The sequence below is a fragment of the Chiloscyllium punctatum genome, chromosome 8, assembly GCF_047496795.1.
Source record: "Chiloscyllium punctatum isolate Juve2018m chromosome 8, sChiPun1.3, whole genome shotgun sequence".
NCBI lineage: Eukaryota > Metazoa > Chordata > Chondrichthyes > Orectolobiformes > Hemiscylliidae > Chiloscyllium > Chiloscyllium punctatum.
Window position 1 is genome coordinate 48,420,982 of NC_092746.1, and position 20,819 is coordinate 48,441,800.

General features: G+C 40.5%; 1 protein-coding gene across 3 annotated transcripts in view; it reads right to left on the reverse strand.

Annotated features, from left to right (window-relative positions):
* Positions 1 to 882: 882 nt before the first annotated feature.
* Positions 883 to 20,819, reverse strand: part of gabbr2 (gamma-aminobutyric acid (GABA) B receptor, 2) — a 968,818-nt gene continuing 948,881 nt past the window's right edge. For all 3 annotated transcript variants that reach the window (XM_072575495.1, XM_072575496.1, XM_072575497.1), the window contains 4 exons: positions 20,265 to 20,447; positions 17,493 to 17,622; positions 6,001 to 6,121; positions 883 to 3,896 (listed from right to left, as the gene is read on the reverse strand). In XM_072575495.1, coding sequence (XP_072431596.1) covers positions 3,731 to 3,896; positions 6,001 to 6,121; positions 17,493 to 17,622; positions 20,265 to 20,447 — 600 coding nt within the window. In that variant the 3' untranslated portion in view covers positions 883 to 3,730. The remainder of the gene's footprint in view (positions 3,897 to 6,000; positions 6,122 to 17,492; positions 17,623 to 20,264; positions 20,448 to 20,819) is intronic.

The following is a 20,819-nucleotide window of genomic DNA, read 5'->3' on the forward strand; positions in this document are numbered from 1 at the left end:
GAACCATAGGGTCTGTTTCCGTGCTGTACATCTCTATGACTCCAATCATTTTGAATGGCTGTACAGGCTTGATAAGTCTGAAGGACTTATCTGATGGACACTGAGACTTTATCTCAATCTTTCACCACTCCTTGCTGTTTGGTTCCTGGCCCTTTACTGGCTGATGGGAATGTTGCACATGTATTTTTAAAAATATTGTTTAGAATCCCTACAGTGTGGAAGCAGGCCATTTGGTCCATGGAGGCATTCCCCATAGTCTATCCCATTCCTGTATTCCCATGGCTAATCCATTTAGCATGCACATCCCTTGACACGATTGGCAATTTAGCATGGCAACCACCTAACCTACACATCTTTGAACGTGGGAGGAAACTGGAGCACCTGGAAGAAACCCATGCAGACACCTGGGGAACGTTTAACTCCACAAGACAGTTGCCTGAGGCTGGAATTGAACCCAGGCCCTGGTGCTGTGAGGCAGCAGTTCCAACCGCTGAACCACCGTGTCACCCATTTGGGGGTGGGGGGGTGGAAATGTGGGCAGATATTCATTCAAACCAGTGTTGTGAGGAACAATAACACTTTCAAATTTGACTAATTCCTTCTGAATGCTGAAGATTTTTCATTGTAATAATTTCTTCACTTGTTTGATAAGTGCAGTTATTTTTTTCATGGAACTAGAGCAATTTTTGTCAGAGGGAATATTATTCTTTGTGATCTGGCTGTTTCAATCAGGTTGTTGTAAGGAGCTCACGGTATGAAAGTAATCACTGCACACAGCAGTCTAGGAACAGTGTTGCAATATGTGAAGCAGCAGGACCCCAGCATGCACCTTCCTTAGATCTGGAATAGTCAGGTTATTTCACAGAACAGTACACGAGAATCTTGAATTTTTGTATTTTATTCATAAAAACAGATTTGCAACAATTTATTAAAAATTGATTCATGCAGTATCAGGGTACAAGAAACCTTCTGTCCATTTACAGTTTATCCTGGCAATTCCAGTCTAGTTTAAAGCATTTGTGCACGAATATGTTTTGGAAAATGCCATTGGTCACAGCCTTCTCCATTAATTTACCCTTTTTTGCTGCTGTATAAAAGAACAGAAACATTAAATAACTATATTACTTTGTGAGTCTTTGATATTAGCAGGAAATAAAAATGTTTCCTTATGGGAAAGAACTACGGTATCATTAAGACAGAAATGTACTGCATGGTTTAAACCTAATAAACTGCACACAGTCAGTATTCACAGACAGTCACAGATACACACGCTCACCTCCAAGTCCAATACTTTTTTTTTGTTTTTTTCCTGCTATGTTATAATAATATTTCTACAGAGAACTTGTGTGTACATTATATACAGTAGTCAGTCCTCCTTCCATATGATGAACTGTCTTCAAAAATAAACCTGGTTAAAAGTTAAGGAGGCAGGGAAACACATTAACAGCCAGTATTTACCATTCAGAATATCAGAAAACAGCATTTTCTTCACAATGTTAATTAAAAGCTTATTATTACTGGTTTATCAGTGCATTGAGCATGCTCCTTTGACATTGATGAATACGGGATTGTGCAACATTGACAGACCTACAAATCTGGCTCAGGGGAGTGCGAACCCAAGCTTCAATGGAACCTTTTGAACACAGACAGAATCTAAGTTCTGATATACAACCATTGACAGCTATGGTAGCAATAAAGCACCAATCTCCCATTTAGATGCTTCTCTATACCAGTCAAGACAAGTGTCTACTATAGGTAGTCTATGAATGAGGCTGAAGCCCACACTTGTCAGTTACGTCAACTGGGCACTATCCTTCTTGAAGGAGGTGTAAGTAGCATCCTGTAGGGATCTAATTTAACTCCAAGCTGATTCATAGGAACAGGAGATGACACAGAGTTAGTTCACTGAGACAGACTTAGAAATTCATTACCAGAGCCAGGTAGTTCCACAATCCTCAAAATTGCTGAAACTGCTTGGTCTGTGAATTCAGCTCACTAAGGGAACCTAATGGAGTATACTTGTCATAGGCATTTGGATTCTTCATACTTGTATCCAAACAATTCAGCAAAATACTGCCCTAACAGGAAGGATAGTCCAAGCTGGACAAATCACTGGAAACTTATCACAGTTTTATGTTGGTAAACAATTGGAAGTTTAATGTCAACTTTGACAAAATACAGGTCCTACCTTATTTTAAAAAAACCCAGGAGTCCAGCTACACATTTGGAGGTCCCTAAACCTTTGCTGTTACTCACCTGCTTTGAAATTCTATAGGTGTAAGGAAATGGGGTGAGACCCTAGAGGCACCAAATGTGTGCTGTATATCAGACAAACAGAAGCTACTTATGAGGACATATCTGACTCAATCAGAGATTGTCAAGCAGAATGGCAGATTTCTGAACATGCCAGCCACCTGTCAGCTGATGATAAACAAAGGTCACAAGTTATGCTAAAACTCAACTTGCACTCATTATATTTTTCTTATTACATCTTGTATTTTAGCTTCAAAGCAAATTTTTGTTACATCTTTTGATACTACCCAAATGTATTATAACAACATAATTTTTTGTTTGCTTGGGTTCAGCAGATTGGCTGCCTGCTGATGCCAATTGAGGGGAAATGGTGAAAACATTTTGTTCACATGTGACAGCCCTTCAATTAGTCCTATGTAGTATTTTGAACAAGGATATAACGAATATGTACATAGAGTGAAATAGCTAAACAAGAATACAGAGAGGCATATAGGAAGACGGAGAGGAGAGTGACATACATCTATATCAAACCTGTTTACCTTTCACTTTCTGTTCTTGAACTAAGAAAACACACCATTTGTTTGCTCTCTTCTGTTTAATCAGGAACTGCCTGAATCTACATGTCCAGCAGTAACACTCAGGTTTTGATTTTGATAAGCACACTCTAGTTTCATTCTGTAGTATTAGAAATATACTCCAAACCAGAAATCATCAAATCATCTTGTGAGCAAGATATAACAAATCTTATCAGAACAAAGACTTAGGACGCAAGCAAGTTGTCTTATTTTTAACTGGCAAACTTCATATTTGTCAAAATGGTAAGAAAACCATTTCTACACCATTCTTTATACTGTCCACTTACCATGTTCAAAGACCCCTGCAACTTAACAGAATGTATCTTCCAAAATCAGGCTTATGTTTTTACAAAAGAGATATATTTCTCTAGTGGACGTAGTTATAACAAAGTTTTATTCTCCATATCAACATTTGCCTGGGGATTTAGTACAAGATGTTTCATTTGTCTGTTCAGGTGCAGAAATAGTGACAATATTTGCTTTTATGCTACAATTAAAATTTATATGCTGGATTTCGTTTAATGTGTGAACCATTATTAAATATCAAATTTTGCATAGCAATTCAAATTTCTCACCTTGTGATTGTGACATTAAAAAAAACATTGTGCAGTTTTGATAAACCTTCAGTCCCTGCTTCCTTAAGAAAACCTGTCATTCTTTTTGGGAAGGAAACATACATCCAGTTTATGCAGAAACAAAAACTTCACAGATAAGGCTACAGGTCAGATTCAGGACATCTCCCCAAGACCACACAAACTGGCTCAGGAACTCAGTAGTGTCTGTTTCAAATGCCTATTCCTCTGTGGTAGGGAGAGCGTGCGGTGTGTACGTAGCAAAGAACTAGGTGGAGTACACAGTCCAAACACTGAGTGCCCTTCAGTTCAGGCTACGAAACCTCTTCTTTACAGGCCGGAAACCATGACTCGAAATGATGGCTGCACATGTCTGTGCCGAGGGCTGGCATTAGGACTAACACATGGACTGGCACAACTAGCATCAACTCCACCTATTGATGGCAGGTACGCATGATGAAGAATGGGTAGTTGCAAAGATAGTCTGCGCTGTATACTGCAAAAGAGAATAAAAAGTTACTAATCATTATTTATCAAATATATGCTATAATTTAGTAAGTGTAAGATCATTAACTATAAAGTTAAAACCTGTTTGAGTACAATTTCTATTAAGCCATTGATGGTGAAACTTGCCAGCTTGATCTTCTCGTTATTCTTCAACTACTGTCTGCAGACATAGATCATCAATAACAGCAGAGGTAAAATTTGTGTTCGCAGCCAGCATTAGTGCATATGTGCATGTTCCCACTATTGTACGGATGGTATCCTTGTCTCTTTTTCATTGAATTTATTTTCATTTTCCATTTGTTCTAATAACATTCTTCCCCTTTACTGCTACTTTAAATTGTTATCTATTTTGCCAGTGGAGTGAAGTCACCTTTATTAATTAGATTCTTGGTCACTCAGGTAAAATGCTATCTTTTCACTTTGGTACAGAGCATTATTTAATTTGGGAATTTTGGGAAAGTTGTGCACAAGTCATTTAAAATGCATTCTGAATATTTTTGGGCTGGCAGTAACTGAAAGTTCTTGACAGGAATTCAGCTTCCATGCAAAATTAGTGTTGGAGTGGCTGAATCCTGAGTTGTGTTGAGATCACGTTATCATTCTGGGTTTAGGCTTCCCTGAAACATTGGTGGGAAACTAGTCAGCTCCTGTGCTGAACCCCACCGCCCTATGGCCGAACACTTCAACTCCCCCTCCCACTCTGCCAAGGACATGCAAGTCCTGGGCCGCCTCCACCACCAACTTCCAGCCACCCGGCGCCTAGAGGAAGAACACTTCATTTTCAACCTTGGAGCCCTGCAACCACACGGGATCAATGTCGATTTCACCAGTTTCCTGATCTCTCCTCCCTCCACTTTATCCAAGATCTAACCCTCCAACTCAGCACCTCCGTCTTGAATTGTCCTACGTGTCCATCTTCCTTCCCACCTATCTGCTCCACCCTCTACTCCAACCTATCACCATCATCCCCCACCTTCATCTACCTTTTGCATTCCCAGTTACCTTCCCCCCGTCCCACATTCCTGATGAACAGCTTATGCTCGAAACGTCAACTCTCCTGCTCCTCAGATACTGTCTGACCGGCTAGTGCTTTTCCAGCACCACTCTTTTTGACTCTGAATCAACTGTCAGGTGATTGAGCACAGATCGGCACCACAGTAAAGCTTTTCTTGAGCCACGAAGAGCATTCTTACTTATTGCAGCCTCATACAAATTCTCTCAAAACAAAAATTAGGTTGGACATCCCTAAGATATTCTTGGACTTTAGTCCTCTAGCCCCTAAAAATGTTTTCAGGAGAGATGCTATTAATATCCTTTCCTGAATGCCCTTTCTATCCATAACACTGCTTGGGCTAATGTTGTAAGGAGTGTCAAATTGATTATAAAATAATTTTATTCTAATATTATGATACACATTGAAGTGTATACAGTGATGGAAACCTTCTACCAATGCTACTTAATTAAAGTATATGTGTTAGCATTCAGCAACTCCAAAGTAGGGTTATCAAAAATAACTATTCCTCCTTAGTGCGACACTGCTGCAGCATATGAACCAGGGTATACTGAAGAATCTTAAGGTGAACTCACAAAGATTGCTGTCATTGCCTGTCACAGTGGCAGAAAGAAAGGCTGGTCCAATAGGAGATTTCAAGGTCATCAGTATGCAGATCATCTAGTGGATGTCATTGAAATAATGTTACTGAAGCTGATAGCTCTGCTAAAGAACGTGAGGCTTTGATCTATTTCTTTGTCTGGAGAATTAGGTAATAATATTTAATTGTCAAACCATCTTTGTATAGCTATTTGAGTTCCTGTCAAGGTGCAAAGATGTAGAAAAAGGCTTCACTGGTGATTTAGTCAGCAATTAAATCGCACCACTGCTATTCATTGTTCTGAGCTAAATGTCACAGCATTGAGATATAGTTGTAGTTGAGGACAAATAGCTAAATGTATCATATGAACAAATGATAAGCCAAATTACTTGAAAATTAGCAGAAGATGTCTTTCGGGAGAGTCTTGATATTAACATTAAAAACAATAATGATGGGGAAATTGCTTCTGAATTTTGATGATATGCATGTTACATTACGTACTGTTCTGGAGAGTTGATATCTTCTATGACATCTTTGTTTGTTCTGGAAGGCTCCAGTGTGGTACCCCAAGGCACCTGTGACCGCGAATCATGCTGGTTTTTCATTAGAGGCTTGTCACAATCTATAAAGGAATGTGATAATGTGAATTTTGCGCTCTGCAGGACTCCATCCTCACATGATTACTCAATGCAAATCATAAAAAAAAACTCACCATCAGCGAAATTAAAAATTAGAACGACAGTATGCATGTACTAGATCTTTGGAAGAGTAGACAATTAGTCCTACTCCCTTGTTCTTATCCTAAGCCCTGCATATCTTTCCATTTCAAGGATTCATCCAAGTATTTTTTCAAAGTCATTGGTGAGTTCATTTCCATCAGCTTATGCTGGAACATAACAACTTGTTGTGTGAACAGCTTTTTCTTCATGTTGGAACAAATTACTGAAGATGCTTGAATCTGTACCGAAAGCAATAAATTCTGGAGATCACAGCAGGTCAGGCAACATCCATGGAGAGACAGCAAGCAAACATTTCAAGTCTTGATGATTCTTCATCAGAGCTGATGCTTGCTTTCTCTCCACGGCTGCTGCCTGATTTGCTGTGATCTCCAGTATTTGTTGTTTTTCTTATGTCACTTGTGATTGTTTTGCTAATTACTTTAAATGTGTGCCCTCTGGTTACCAAGAATCGTTCTGTCCCTTGAATCAGTTTACCTTGATTTACTTGATCAAAATTTTTCCTGATTTTGAACACCACCAAACCTCCATTTAACCTCTTCTGCTCAAAGAAGAACAACATCTATTTTTCTATGTGACCCAAAGACTCTGTACCAATCTACTAAATCTCCTTCTGCAGCTTTGTTAAGTCCTTGATGTCATTTCTCACGTACAGCGTCCAGGATAAGTCTGTCGAGGAGCAGTCAATGACATGTCCAGAATAACCCACAATACTCCAGCTGAGGTTAAACCACATTCTGTCAAGGTTTCGTTTACCTATCGTCCTTTTGTACTTTGACTCTGTTTATGGATCCAAGGATGTGTAATGCCTTTTTAACTCTCTCTCAACTTCTCTTGCTGCCTCCAAAGATTTCTACACTCATACTTCAAAGCAATGTTTCCTTCAATTTTTTACATGTGTGGCCATTTTATTTTCTGCTTGATGGTCTCTTTAAGCCTGCACATATTAAAGAGAACACTGCTTGTGTTTGGCATTTTGCTCACTCCACAGCACATCACTCATTGCTGCATATGTCACTAGAGTACCCGTTTGTGAGTCCCTATTAAAATTGTACTGCTTCATTTACATAGCCTCTCTTCATTCCACTGACCAAAATGAATCATTTCACACTTTTGAATTTCAACTATCATGAATCTAGCCTATTTTACCTATGCCTTTGAAAGGTCTGTTACTATCTTGATTACTTACAGTATGGAAACAGGCCCTTTGGCCCAACAAGTCCACACTGACCCTCTGAAGAGCAACCCACCCACACCCATTCCCCTACATTTACCCCATTCACCTAACAATATGGGCAATTTAGCATAGCCAATTCACCAAACCTGAACATTTTTGGACTGTGGGAGGAAACCGACACAGACACGAGAAGAATGTGCAAACTCCACACAGACAGTTGCCTGAGGCGGGAATTGAACCCGGGTCTCTGGCGCTGTGAGGCAGCAGTGTTAACCAATGTGCCACCGTACCACCCATTTCTGAGTTTTACGTCATCTGCAAACTCTGAAATTATGCTTTGCATCCCGAAGTCTAGTCCAAACAAAAAGAGCTGTAGTCACAGTACCAGTTGCTGGGGCCACCTGTATATACTGCCCTCCAGTCTGAAAAACAGTTCACCACAAGTATTTACTTTCTATCCTTTTAACTACTCTTAAAACTTATTCTTTAATGCCACATGCTTGCTTAGCAAGTCTATTATGTAGTACTTTGGCAAATGCCTTTTGAAATACCATGTCCATACATTATGTTTTTTTATTAATCCTCTGCATTATGTCATCAAATAATTCAAATCAGGCTAGTCAAGCATGATTTGCATTTTTAAAAATCTGAACTAGCTGTCATTTATCTGCATATTTTTCAAAGTACTTATTAATTTTGTGATGGATGATGTCTACACCACTGGCATTTGGCTGACTGGCCAGATGCTGCTGGAAATCTGCCTCTCTGCTTTTTTTCAAAAGGAGTACATTGCCAGACTTGCTTCAGTCAACAATCCTGTAGTTGAGTTCAAGTATTAAAGAATCAGATGCACTGTCTTTGTGTACACTTGGAAGGTACTTTGCAAAATTGTGCATTCCTGGCACACAAAGTGTATTCCCAATACACATTGTGTGTACTAACTCTAATGGAGAGTATCGGAACGGGTGCAATTTTGCAAGATGTACTCTTGAAGTTATTTTTATGCACTCGTGATATGTTGGCATTGCTGTCTGCACCATCCCTAATTATTCTTGTGGCATTGGTGTTGAGCTGCCTTCTTGAACTGCTGCAGTGTATGTGCTGTAGCTAGACCATAATGCCATTAGGGTTCTGACCCTACGACACTGAAGGGACAATGATACATTTTCCAAGTCAAGCTGATTTTGGACCATGTACAGGCAGATGGGATGAGTTTAGAATAGCATCATAGTCAGAACAGACATGGTGGTCCTAAGGGCCTGTACCTGTGCTATGTTCTGTGATAATTGGCTTGGAGGGGAACTCGCCGGTAATGGTATTCCCCTTGTCATTCCAGACGCAAATGCTTGAGAGTTTGGAAGGTGCTGTCTAAGGCCTTTTGGTAAATTTCTGTGGGATGTCTTGTAGATACTGCATACAGTTGATACTGAGTGTCAGCGGTGGAGGGAGTGGTTGTGGTGACAATCAAATTGCTGATTTGTCCTTGATAGTGCTGTTGGAGCTGCATCCATCTACACAACTGGAGAGTATTCCATCACACTCCTAACCTGTACCTTGAAAATAATAAAGAGCCTTTGAATTTAAATTCCATTAGTTACAGTGAACAAATGTCCTCAGAGTATTAGCTTCTAGGTTAATGATCCAGTGACATTGCCACTTTCCACTGCCTCCCCTTGAATGCAGCCATCTTGAATCTTTATTTTGGGTGTAGGTTTGCTCATTAAGCTGAAAGGTTCATTTCCAGACGCTTCTTTACCTTACTAGGTAACATCTTCAGTGGACCTCACGCGAAGTAATGCTGAAAATTCCTGCTTTCTGTTTATATGTTTGGGTTTCTTTGGGTTGGTGATGTCATTTCCTATGGTGCTTTTATTTCCTGTGGTGAAGTCACTTCCTGTTCCTTTTCTCAGGAGGTGGTAGATGGAGTCTAACTCAATGTTTTTATTGATAGAGTTCCGGTTGGAATTCCATGCTTTTACGAATTCTCATGTGTGTCTTTGTTTGGCTTGTCCTAGGATGGATGTATTGTCCCAATCAAAGTGGTGTCACTCGATACTCACTAGTATCCTCATATACGGATGAGGAAGGACGTGGCATGGCATTCCAACCGGAACTCTATCAACAAACACATCGAGGAAGTGACTTTACCACAGGAAATAACATCACCACAGGAAATGACATCACCAATCCAAAGAAACCCAAACATATAAATAGAAAGCAGGAATTTTCAGCATTGCTTTGCATGAGGTCCACTAAAGATGATACCTAGTAAGCAAGCAAACCTACATCCAAAACCTCAACCTAAGCTACGAATCTTCTCAAACTCAGTAAAATCTTTATTTTATTTAAACAACATGGATTAATCAGTTGGCTAAAGTCCAAGCAATTGAGCTATAAGGAGCCTGAAGATACCAGGTTCCAGCTTCATTTGGTTGATCTCAGTTAAAGTTCTAATAATGAGAAATGTTACGGTATCCATTAGTTCTTTGACAGTGTGGGCCGGAGTCTGGCTCAGGTTCATTTTTACACCCAATGGTCTTGTTGTAATGCCACTGACAGTTCAATAATAATTCCTGCATTTGTGTGAGGGTTGAAAGTAATCAGTGGTGTACACATTTTATTGCTGTTAAATTGCTGCCTTGAGGACCAATTTTAAGAACCATCATTCCAAGTGTTCAGACTTCCAAAAAGTATCCAACCTGACACTGAATTGTTTATCATTATGGTCATCCTCTGGGTTCCTCAAGTTGATATTAGCCCCGTTAAATATAACTGTTAACCAGACTCTGAGTTACATATGAACTACAAATAGCAATATTTAAATTTCTTTAAGAGGCACAGATACACATTTGGATCAAAGTAATGTTTCTGTCTGTTGAAAACAGCATATACTTTGACGTATCATGAGCAACATTAAAAATGTCTACTAGTAAAAAGGTGAACTTAAAAGTAATTTGCATTCTCACAAAGAACATGATCATCTGAATTAATATCAATCGTCCATGCAAGCATCCTCTCATGATGTGGAGGCACCTGTGTTGGACTGGGCTGGACGAGGTCAGAAGTCACATGATACCAAGCTATAACCAACAGGTTTTATTTGAAATCACAAGCTTTCAGAGCGCTGCTCCTTCATCAGGTGAAGAGCAAGCATTTCTCACGGTAGTGGTCTGAAAGATTACATTAACCTAAAATTAGTTATTTCTTAGAATAAAGATACTTGATTTTCATTCATTCATTCAGGCACTGCTGGCTAAGCCAACCTTTATTGTCCATCTCTAATTACCTAGAGAAGGTGGCGATAAGCTGCCTTCCTGCATCATTATAATCCTTGGGGTGGAGAAACACGCCAGTGGTGTGAGGGAGTGTTCTACTACTGTAAAATTTTCATGCTTGTTATTCATACATTAACTCTGTAACAATATTTATGATAATGAGAAATAAACAATGAGTGCACACTATATCATCCTGCTGTTCAGAGTGGTGGGAGTGGGCATTGATGGTACCCGATACACAGGATAGACCAACAGTCTGACAATCATACTGCTCAGGGAACTAATTTGGAGCAGTAAACAAGAAAATGAGCTCAGTTCTCACATGGATAACTTAAACAAGATCTAATGTTGTCAAATAACTGCTGAATAGTTTTAGGGTGAGTTCATTTCAGCAGGGTGAGGAATAAGATGTTGATTTACTGGCACTGAATTAATGAATATGGGCTGGAATAAATAGTTAGGAAGCTTCTAAATAAGTTACAGTCAAAACTGTGAAGCATTACAGAAGTAGTGCTTGGGTGGCACAGTGGTTAGCACTGTTGCCTCACAGTGCCAGAGACCTGGGTTCAATTCCTGCCTCAGGGTCTGTGTGGAATTTGCATATTCTCCCCGTATTAGATTAGATTACATTACAGTGTGGAAACAGACCCTTTGGCCCAACAAGTCCACACGGACCAGCCGAAGCATAACCCACCCATACCCCTACATTTACCCCTTACCTAACACTACGGGCAATTTAGCTTGGCCAATTCACCTGACCTGCACATCTTTGGACTGTGGGAGGAAACCGGAGCACCCAGAGGAAACCCACGCAGACACTGAGAGAATGTGCAAACTCCACACAGTTAGTCGCCTGAGGCAGGAATTGAACCCGGGTCTCAGGCACTGTGAGGCAACAGTGCTAACCACCGTGCCACCCAAGCACTACTTCTATAATCTGAGTGGGTTTGCTCCGGTTTCCTTCCTCAGTCCAAAAATGTGCAGGTTAGGTGAATTGGCCATGCTAAATTGCCTGTAGTGTTAGGTGTAGGGGAATGAGTCTGGGTGGGTTGCTCTTTGGAGGGTCGGTGTGGACTTGTTGGGCCGAAGGGCCTGTTTCCACACTGTAAGTAATCTAATCTAATGAGAATAATGAATTTGAAGATTTTAATGCTAGGAATTTTCTGTTGAAGTTTAGCAAAGTGTCTACTGATCTTCAAAATTAAACACTATATCAATTGATCAGAATAATTCCAAAGAAATTCCTAGCAGAATTCTTTTGTTAATAATAAAACCAAACAGTTTATAAGAAGCTTTGTGCTTTGTTTTTATAACTGCCTCTCTTTATGCAGAATGGTTTACATCCAAGGTAATTACATTTCCAATACCAGAGAGGTAGCAAGGCTTACCTCTCAGTTTAAAACTATCGATATTAATACAGAAATGAGAAAGGAATAGGGCATGCAGAGCAATAGCTAGTCACAGAAGGAGAACTTTGTCAGAAGGGCAGAAATTTCCCATCTGCATTGCACGTGAACAGGTGTAACACAGACATGTAAGGTATGATGTCCCCCGATTAAAGGACTAATTATCTAATGAAATACAGAAGACAGAATTCATGGAATCCCTACAATATCGAAACAGACCAATCAGTCCAACAAGTCCACACCAAGTCTCCCATCCAGACCAATCCTATCCCCGTAACCCTCCATTTCCCATGGCTAGTCCACCTCACCTACACATCCCTGAAAACAATGGACAATTTAGCATGGCCAATCCACCTAACCTGCACATCTTTGGACTGTGGGAAGAAACTGGAGCACCCGGAGGGAAACCTCACAGACACAAAATGTGCAAACTCTACACAGACAGTTGCCTGAGGTTAGAATTGAACCTGAATCCCTGGTGCTATGAGGCAGCAGTGCTAACCATTCAGCCATGGAGATTAGAAGATTGTCACTTTAAAAAGGTGATTTTGTCCTGGTTTTCTCCAAGAGATGTAATGAAAGAAGATGTGATAAAGAGTCTAGGAATGCTCTAGTTCAACAATGGAAGGGGAGTGGCCAGTTCTCCCAGTTCAGGTATTTTCTAGTTTGTTTAAGCTGTAGCAGATGCAAGATATGTGAGTCCAGGGGAGTTTAGTAAAGAACTCCTCTGAGCTTCTTCTGAAATTGCTCTCTGGATGTTGTTCCCTCCTGCCTGTAAGAATCTGTGCTTGAATTTACCTTTTAGCCAAGCAGTGTGTTTATGGGATGTTACTGCATTGGAGCAGTGAATTATAATAGTTATAGTATTAGATCAGTTATTTTTTCCAAAGTTGTGTTCTTCTAAATTTGGTTCCTTTTGTTCATGTTTCAAATGTAGTGCTTAAATAAATTCTGGTTTGCCCAGTGGTTTGACCAGTTGCATCTCGTCTGGAATATCCACTTGACATCTGCTTTTAAAATAAGAAAAAAATCAGGGTCTAGGCTACCTTCTTAAAGTATTTGGAGGGGGTCTGGTCTGGCCCATAACAAGATAGTTATTTGCAAAGAGACAATCGAGGTAGCTGAAAGGAGCCGCAAACTGAGCCCACATTCTCCTTTGATATTATGTTGACAGAAGAAAGGGCCAGGCTTTTGTATGACATCAAGTTTACAAAGAGAGGAATTGTGAGAGGCCAGAGCAGTGGAACAGTTAAAGTCCACAGGTAATGAAGAAATAAAGGTGAGTTTTACCAGCAGATGAGTTGAGACAGCAGCAAAGTTGACTACTGTTACAGTGCGAGAAATAAGTGAGCCCAGTAACGGAACAAATATGATTTTGGAAACTCGCCGAGGAAAGAACTACTTTAACCAGTTAAAGGGCAACACCACTTCTCAGTAAGATGGCAGGAGTACCCAACTTGGCTGCTGTCACCACTCATCTGTTGCTGAAACCTGCGTTTATTTCTTTATTACCTGATGCATTAGTCTATCTCCTGCTGGTAGAAAGGAAGGGGTCATCTGATGGAAAGCAGGCGTAGGAGGCCCTATGATGCAGGCTGACGAGAGGGAAGACAGCAGAGGTAATTAGTCAGTGAAAATCAGTCAGAAAAACCTTCTTCACCACAAAAACCACATGTTTAAAGAGGTTCAGTGAGCTCACAGTATGAACCAAAGTATGTCCAGGCTCTGCTGTCAATATACATCCTCATTATGAAAACTTTCAGCTTCAAAGAGAAACTTTTCAGAACATGAAACCACGTTATTTATTTAATGTTACCTTCTGAAATGACTTCACCACAAAAAGTTTTATGGTCATCTTTGAGGGCACCTCTATTCGGAATAAGACCCCCTTCACTTATCATCATGACAAGCATAATTTCATATGCGATCAATGTCCATGACACCCACAGACTTGTAAAGTCAATGGTTTTCCATTCATAAGTAAGGCAGCTAATATGGCACAGCGTTAAGAGAAGGGAAGACTAACATTGTATAAAACTCAAGATTACAGGAAGAAGAGATGTTAAAAATAATGGTCAGATGGACAGAGATTCTGGAGGAAAGGGGAGGCTGGGAAGAGGGCATTGATAAAAGCTAAACAAGGATTATCATGTGTAGTTCCACTTTATGCATCGGTATAATTCAGCAATGCCCTTTCACTCACCCACTGATTAAAGGGCAAATGTCACAGTTTACAAAGCTAAACAGAATAATAAAGCCATCGCTGGAAAACATATATTATATTCTTGCTGGCCTTACAGAACTCCAGGTACTCTGGGTGATCTAGAGTATTTCACTCAATCTAGACATCACACCTCAGAAAGATTATTCTGGTCTTGGAGAAGATGTAGTGCAGATGCATCAGAATGATCACAATGCTATAAGGCTAATTTTTAAGGAGAGGTTTCTCATTTTTCCATTAATATACGAGACTAAGCTGTTACCTAATTGACATGCCGAAGATGATAAATAGACTTGATTTTGCAGAAAGAGAGCAATTGTATAGTAGCTTCTCAAAATGAGGATGACACTTACTCTTGGTTAATATTCCCACTACCGTGCAGGCTAATCTGTGTGAGGCTGCACTGACTTTCCGTTCCAGAAACCACTGCTATGCATGGACCTCAAAGGTCAACACAGCAGCAGAAAAACACTAGAGGGAACACAGCTTACAGCAAGAACCTGTGCATGGAGTCTTTTAACATGGGGAGGCTGTTACACTGTGGTTTTTGGGTGAGGAACAAACTCTCCCACTCTTATCACCTGCCACATGTGTATTGGATATATTTATGAATTGATAATCAACCAGTAAGGCCACAATATGTGGCCATTAAGTCTTGAAGTTGGACATGAACGTGGAGTTTCTGGCTCAGAGGGAGGAATGATAGCGCTGCTCCACGAGACCACCCCAGAGAGAAATTATCTCCCGTGCAAGGGATGAGTCTAAATCAATGCAGTATAACCTTAAAATGGAGCTGGATTATTCAGAGGAAGCATCCTTCACACAAGCTGCAGATGTCCCAACGAGAAAGCTTCGGTGGCTAATTCAATTGAAAATTCCAAGAATGGGATTGATTGTTAGATAAAGTTATTAATAATTATAGATTCAAGGTGGGCAAAGCAGTTAAGATACTGATCCACCCTGCTCTAACTGAATGACAGAAGATGATCCAGGGTTGTTCTTAATGCTTTGTTGCTTGGATCATAGGAAGTAGCCAGCAACTTCAGTGACTGCTCATCATTTCCTGATCCACAGCTGCTGCCAGAGTCTCAACAACATGAACCTGGAGTTTGTTTCTGCAAACAAAGCACACAGACAATCACAAGCAATTCTCCCAGTGAGTCTCTGAGCACTAGGGATGAATTGGTAGCAGGGTTACAGTGTCTTCTCCATTGATACACAGGTCTCAATGTGTAAAACCTGATGCAGTTTTTAAAACCCAAATAAAAAGCTGCACATGTGCCTAGAACAAGTCGATGGCTGTGAAATAAGTGCCTCTGCTAAGCTCCAGTTTGCTGAGGAAGATTGTGCTAATCTGCATTACTTGGAATCTTCCGAGGCCCTGAATGATGTGGGCTTTCATGAGGAAGTTTGGAGAATCATGTGAGATCAGCAGTGAAGTGCTTCCAGCTGATGATAGCACAAGTTCCCATTTTCCAAGCAAGTATTGAGTGGTGAGACAGCCCTTATGAAGGGTCAAGCCCAAAATGTCGACTCGCTTGCTTCTTAGATGCTGCCTGACCTGCTGTGCTTTTTCCAATGCCACGCTTTATCGACAGTGAGATAGGAATCTCGCTACTGAGCAGTGACGGGCCTTCTTGCATGAATTAGCATTTTTAGCATATATTAACATCCCCATTCTTATGTCATGTCACCTTATTGTGGTTTCTCATTCTTAACCCAGCACATTAAACCTAGGCAGCAAGAATTCCCATTCTGATAGGCAGCATGGTAACTTGGCAAATCCAACTTGCCAGTTCGCTTCTGGATTTCAGTCAATAGCAGTCAAAGCATCAAGACAGTTGCAAATGTGCACAACCTCCTGTTCAGCAGAATGTCCAGGTCCTAATCAGCAAAGTGCGGTGTCAATTACCCTTTATCTGATGCGTTTGTAGCAAAGCAAACAGACCATGCAGACTGGGGTTTAGATTAGAGTGGTGCTTGAAAAGCACAGCTGGTCAGGCAGCATCCGAGGAGCAGGAAAATCGATGTTTCGGGCAAAAGCCACCAACTGTCCACTTCTAGTTCTTGACTGATGCACAGTATTATGTTTGGGTCAATTTATAAATTATAAATAGACCACGAGCTGGGCCAGAAGCAATTTATTACACTTCTTTACAGCTACACAGTCAGACCTAGACTGACCCAAAACTCCCACTTTGGATCACCTGACTCACTCTCTGGAAGGGGTAGCAAGCACCCTGAACTATATCCATAGCACACAGCTGGGCTTTAGAAATGGTACCAGTGGCAGGAATTTTGGTAGGTTCCAGGCAAGTCCAGTCGCTCTGCCTGTGATCAGCAGGCAATCAGCAGGGCACCATGGGGGTGGGGTGCACAGGTAATGAGGCGAGTTTGGGAAGCTAGCCCAAGAAATGTCACTAGAGCTTCAAAAAAATTCATCAAATTGCCTGTCAGTTCATGATACGATTAAGCCCTATGATCTCAAACCTTCTTGATAACGATTAAAGATTTATAATTAAACCGATGGGAATATAGACTGTTTAAAATGTTGGGAAAGTTAATTAATTTCCTATGTTAATACTTGTTGAGTTTTCCAAAACAAAAACCAGAAGGAAATGGATTTGAATATTTGGCTGAAGATAATTTAATTCTTTTCTTCGTACTGTCTTAATATTTTATTAGCTATTTCTTGTAAATCAGAGTAATAAGAACCTATGTAACCTCTACTTGTCCTGAACAGGTATCTTCATGTAATTTCTTCAGTAATGGAACACTATAAAACCTAGTCACCCAGAAAGATCTAATCTATTTGGCTTTGCTATTTCTTCAGTCCCGTTTTCAGGATCACATTTTCCATTTACTGCATATCAGAGCACCAGAGCTACAGTACTGCCAAGGAAAACAATAGAGACACAATCTCTGTATTAGACTGCAATCTTTCAGGTAATTCATCCAAAGTTGCATAAGTTGGTTTGGAAATTGTTAACTCCACAAAGGAGTCGTTCAGGACATATGTACTAAAATATTGTAATTTGCAGCAAAGATAATTTAAATTAATGCCTATAATTTACTGCAATACATCAAAACTCATTAAACAATGTCAAAAGCGTACTGCTGTGTCTCCTTTGAAGTGTTGCTGAATTTGCTAAGGGTATGACAGACAGATGCTCCTACCTTTTCCATCTGTGAAGTTCTGTATGCTCAGGATGTTATTGAGTTCTTGAATATGGTTTTGCTTAATGTACTGTGTCTTTTCAGGCGTGTCCTGTAACTGCATGGTAACCTCCTCCAGCTCTTTGTCAAGCTGTAAAGGGAAATGTGCACCTTCAATGAACACAGTTTAGATTCAATTATGCCAATGCGAGTTGTGACCTTTTCTAAACTAAAAGTGAACAGAGAATTCTAAGCATCAGTCACCTCAAGGAATTTAACTGCAATTTGTGCTGTCTCTAAGTTGTAGATAAGAGTAATTTTCCCTTTTCTAGAGTTTTCCACAGATTCATGAATTCTAAACATGGGTCTCATAGAAGATTACAGTGCAGTAGAGGCCATTTGGCCCTCGATGTTGCGCTATCCTGTGAAACCAATCTGACACCCATCTAATGTACATGATTCCATTCTTGTTCATATGCCCATCCAATGACCATTTAAATGTCCCTACAATTAGCAAGTCTACAACTATTGTAGGCAGTGCATTCCACACCCCACTAATCTCTGAATAAAGAAACTATCTCTGACATCTGACCTGTATCTATCAACCCTCAATTTGAAGCTATGTCCCTTGTGCTAGCCATCACCATCATAGGAAAAAGGCACTCACTGTCCACCCTATCTAACCCTCTGATTATCGTATATGTCTCAATTGAGTTATCTCTCAACCTTCTCTCTAACGAAAACAGCCTCAGGTCCCTCAACCTTTCCTCGTAAGACTTTCCCTCCATACCAGGTAAAAGCCCAATAAATCTTCTCTGAACCCAAAGTAAGTTTCAAGGTTGCATGAGGGCACTGTCAAGCAAATTGCGGTTTCCTTGCTCAACCACTGCCCTCCCTCCCCTCCCTCCCTGTCCTTGATATACTTATCAAGGACACACAGTAGCTCTTCCTTGAATTGTGCTTATTCCCTGCGGTTTCCTTCCCCATCCCCATCCTATACATCCTAAATCTTGCCTAATCACATCATAATTGCCTTTCCTCCAGCTGTAACTCTTGCCCTGCGGTATATACCTATCCCTTTCCATCACTAAAGTAAACATAACTGAATTGTGGTCACTATCACCAAAATGCTCACCTACCTCCAAATCTAACACCTGGCTGGGTTCATTACCCAGTTCCAAATCTAATGTGGCCTCGCCCCCTTGTTGGCCTGTCTACATACTGTGTCAGAAAACCCTTCTGCACACAATGGACAAAAACCGACCCATCTAAAGTACCTCAACTATTGTATTCCCAGTCAATATTTGGGAAGTTGAAGTCCCCATAACTACTACCCTGTCACTCTCGCTCCTATTGAGGATCATCTTTGCTATCCTTTCCTCTAAATCTCTGGAACTATTTGGAGGCCTACAGAAAACTCCCAACAGGGTGACCTCTCCTTTCCTGTTTCTAATCTCAGTCCATATACCTCAGTAGACAAGTCCTCAAACGTCCTTTCTGCAATCGTAATACTGTCCTTGACTAACAATGCCACACCCCCATCTCTTTTACCATCTTCACTGTTCTTATGGAAACATCTAAATCCCGGAACCTGCAACAACCATTCCTGCTCCTGCTTGACCCATGTCTCTGAAATGGCCACAACATCGAAATCCTCAGTACCAACCCATGCTGCAAGTTCACCCACCTTAGTCCGGATGTTCCCGGTGTTGAAATAGACACACTTCAAACCAACATTTTGCTTGTCAGTGCCCTCTTGTGACCTTGAAACCTTATTTTGAACATCCCTACTCTCAACCTCCTCTATACTCGAACTACAATTTAAGTTCCCATCCCCCTGCTGAATTAGTTTAAACCCACACGAACAGCATTAGAAAATTACCCCGCCCTCGCCCCCTCCCCCTCCCAGGATATTGGAACCCTTCTGTTTCAGGTGAAGGCCATCCTGTTTGTAGAGGTCCCACCTAACCTAGAAAGAGCCCCAATTATCCACCCTCCCTCCTGCACCATCCCTGTAGCCATGTGTTCAACTCCTCTCTTTCTCTGTTCCTCGCCTTGTTAGCACATGGCACAGGCAACAAACCAGAGATAACAACTGTGTTTGTTCTAGCTCTAAGCTTCCACACTAACTCCCTGAATTTCTGCCTTAAATTCCCATCTCTCTTCCTACCCATATCATCTTGTCCCATGGCATGATTGAATAGCCCAGTGGAAATTATATTGTCAGAGTCATTGGACAATCACCAGAAAAAAGCAAATATATAAGAGCTTATACTGGCAAACATTCAGTGCCCAAAAAAAGACTTGCCCTTGAGAAGTTGTCTTGGTTGCCATTAACATGTATGAAAGGTAAAAGTATTAACTTTCTGACAGTTTTGAAATGGTAAGTAACATTTCTCTTGATTTATCTCGATCAATAATCTGGATAACAGGAAGGAAAATAAGGAGAGAGAAGTATAGCAAACAAATTCAGAAACTGAAAACATTTCTTCCATTTGCTAAAAGATTCACTCATTTTCAGACTATGAAAATGCCCGGTTTGTAAATAAGAGCTTGTCTAACCTAGTAACACAAAGCTAAGAAATTAATTCAGAATTAATTCTGAAATTAATTCATCTGGGTAGCCATTGTCTGCTTTGATTTAGTTGGTAATCCTCAAATTTCCCTACATATGTTTCAAAACAATTCTTCTTCTCAAGAATATTTACTGAAACTTCAGCTGTCTTTGTTTGAATTTGTTTATGTGATCCTAAAAGAATATTGAGCGGATAGGATTCAAAACAAAGTCAGCACCTCTGTGATTTTCATTCGCAAACGATGGTTATCAGTCTGAAACCCTTCAAGTCGAGATGTATTTGCCTGGTTCACACTTGTTACAGAAGTTGATGTCTTGGAGTCTTCTTTCTTCTGATTCTGGGTGAATTGCAATCGCCTGTTCTGAGTGGCTGCATCTGGATTTGTTCGTAACGTAATCAGCTGTAGGAAGAGTTCCAAGGAAAGGTTACTTTAGCGCAACATACTAAATCAAATGGCTTTTTTAAAAAAAACTCTCTGGCTGTTCAGGGGTTCTCTTGCCACAACTAGGTCTGGACTCAGTTACACCAGATCCCAACTTAGTGGCGAGCTTTCTGAGGTGGAGCCTCTGGCTGCCCTTTTGAAGGTCATTGAGTAAAGGATGGAGGTCAGAAGTGCAGACATTGGATCATGAGCCTTCACTGGGATTCACCTTATGATCGATTCAGACGTACTTGCCGATAGGGATTTTAATGACAACTGTAGCTCTGTAAATGCTCACAGTTCCTGGATGTACACACATCATGAATAACTTCTTATGAAAGTTATTTTCAC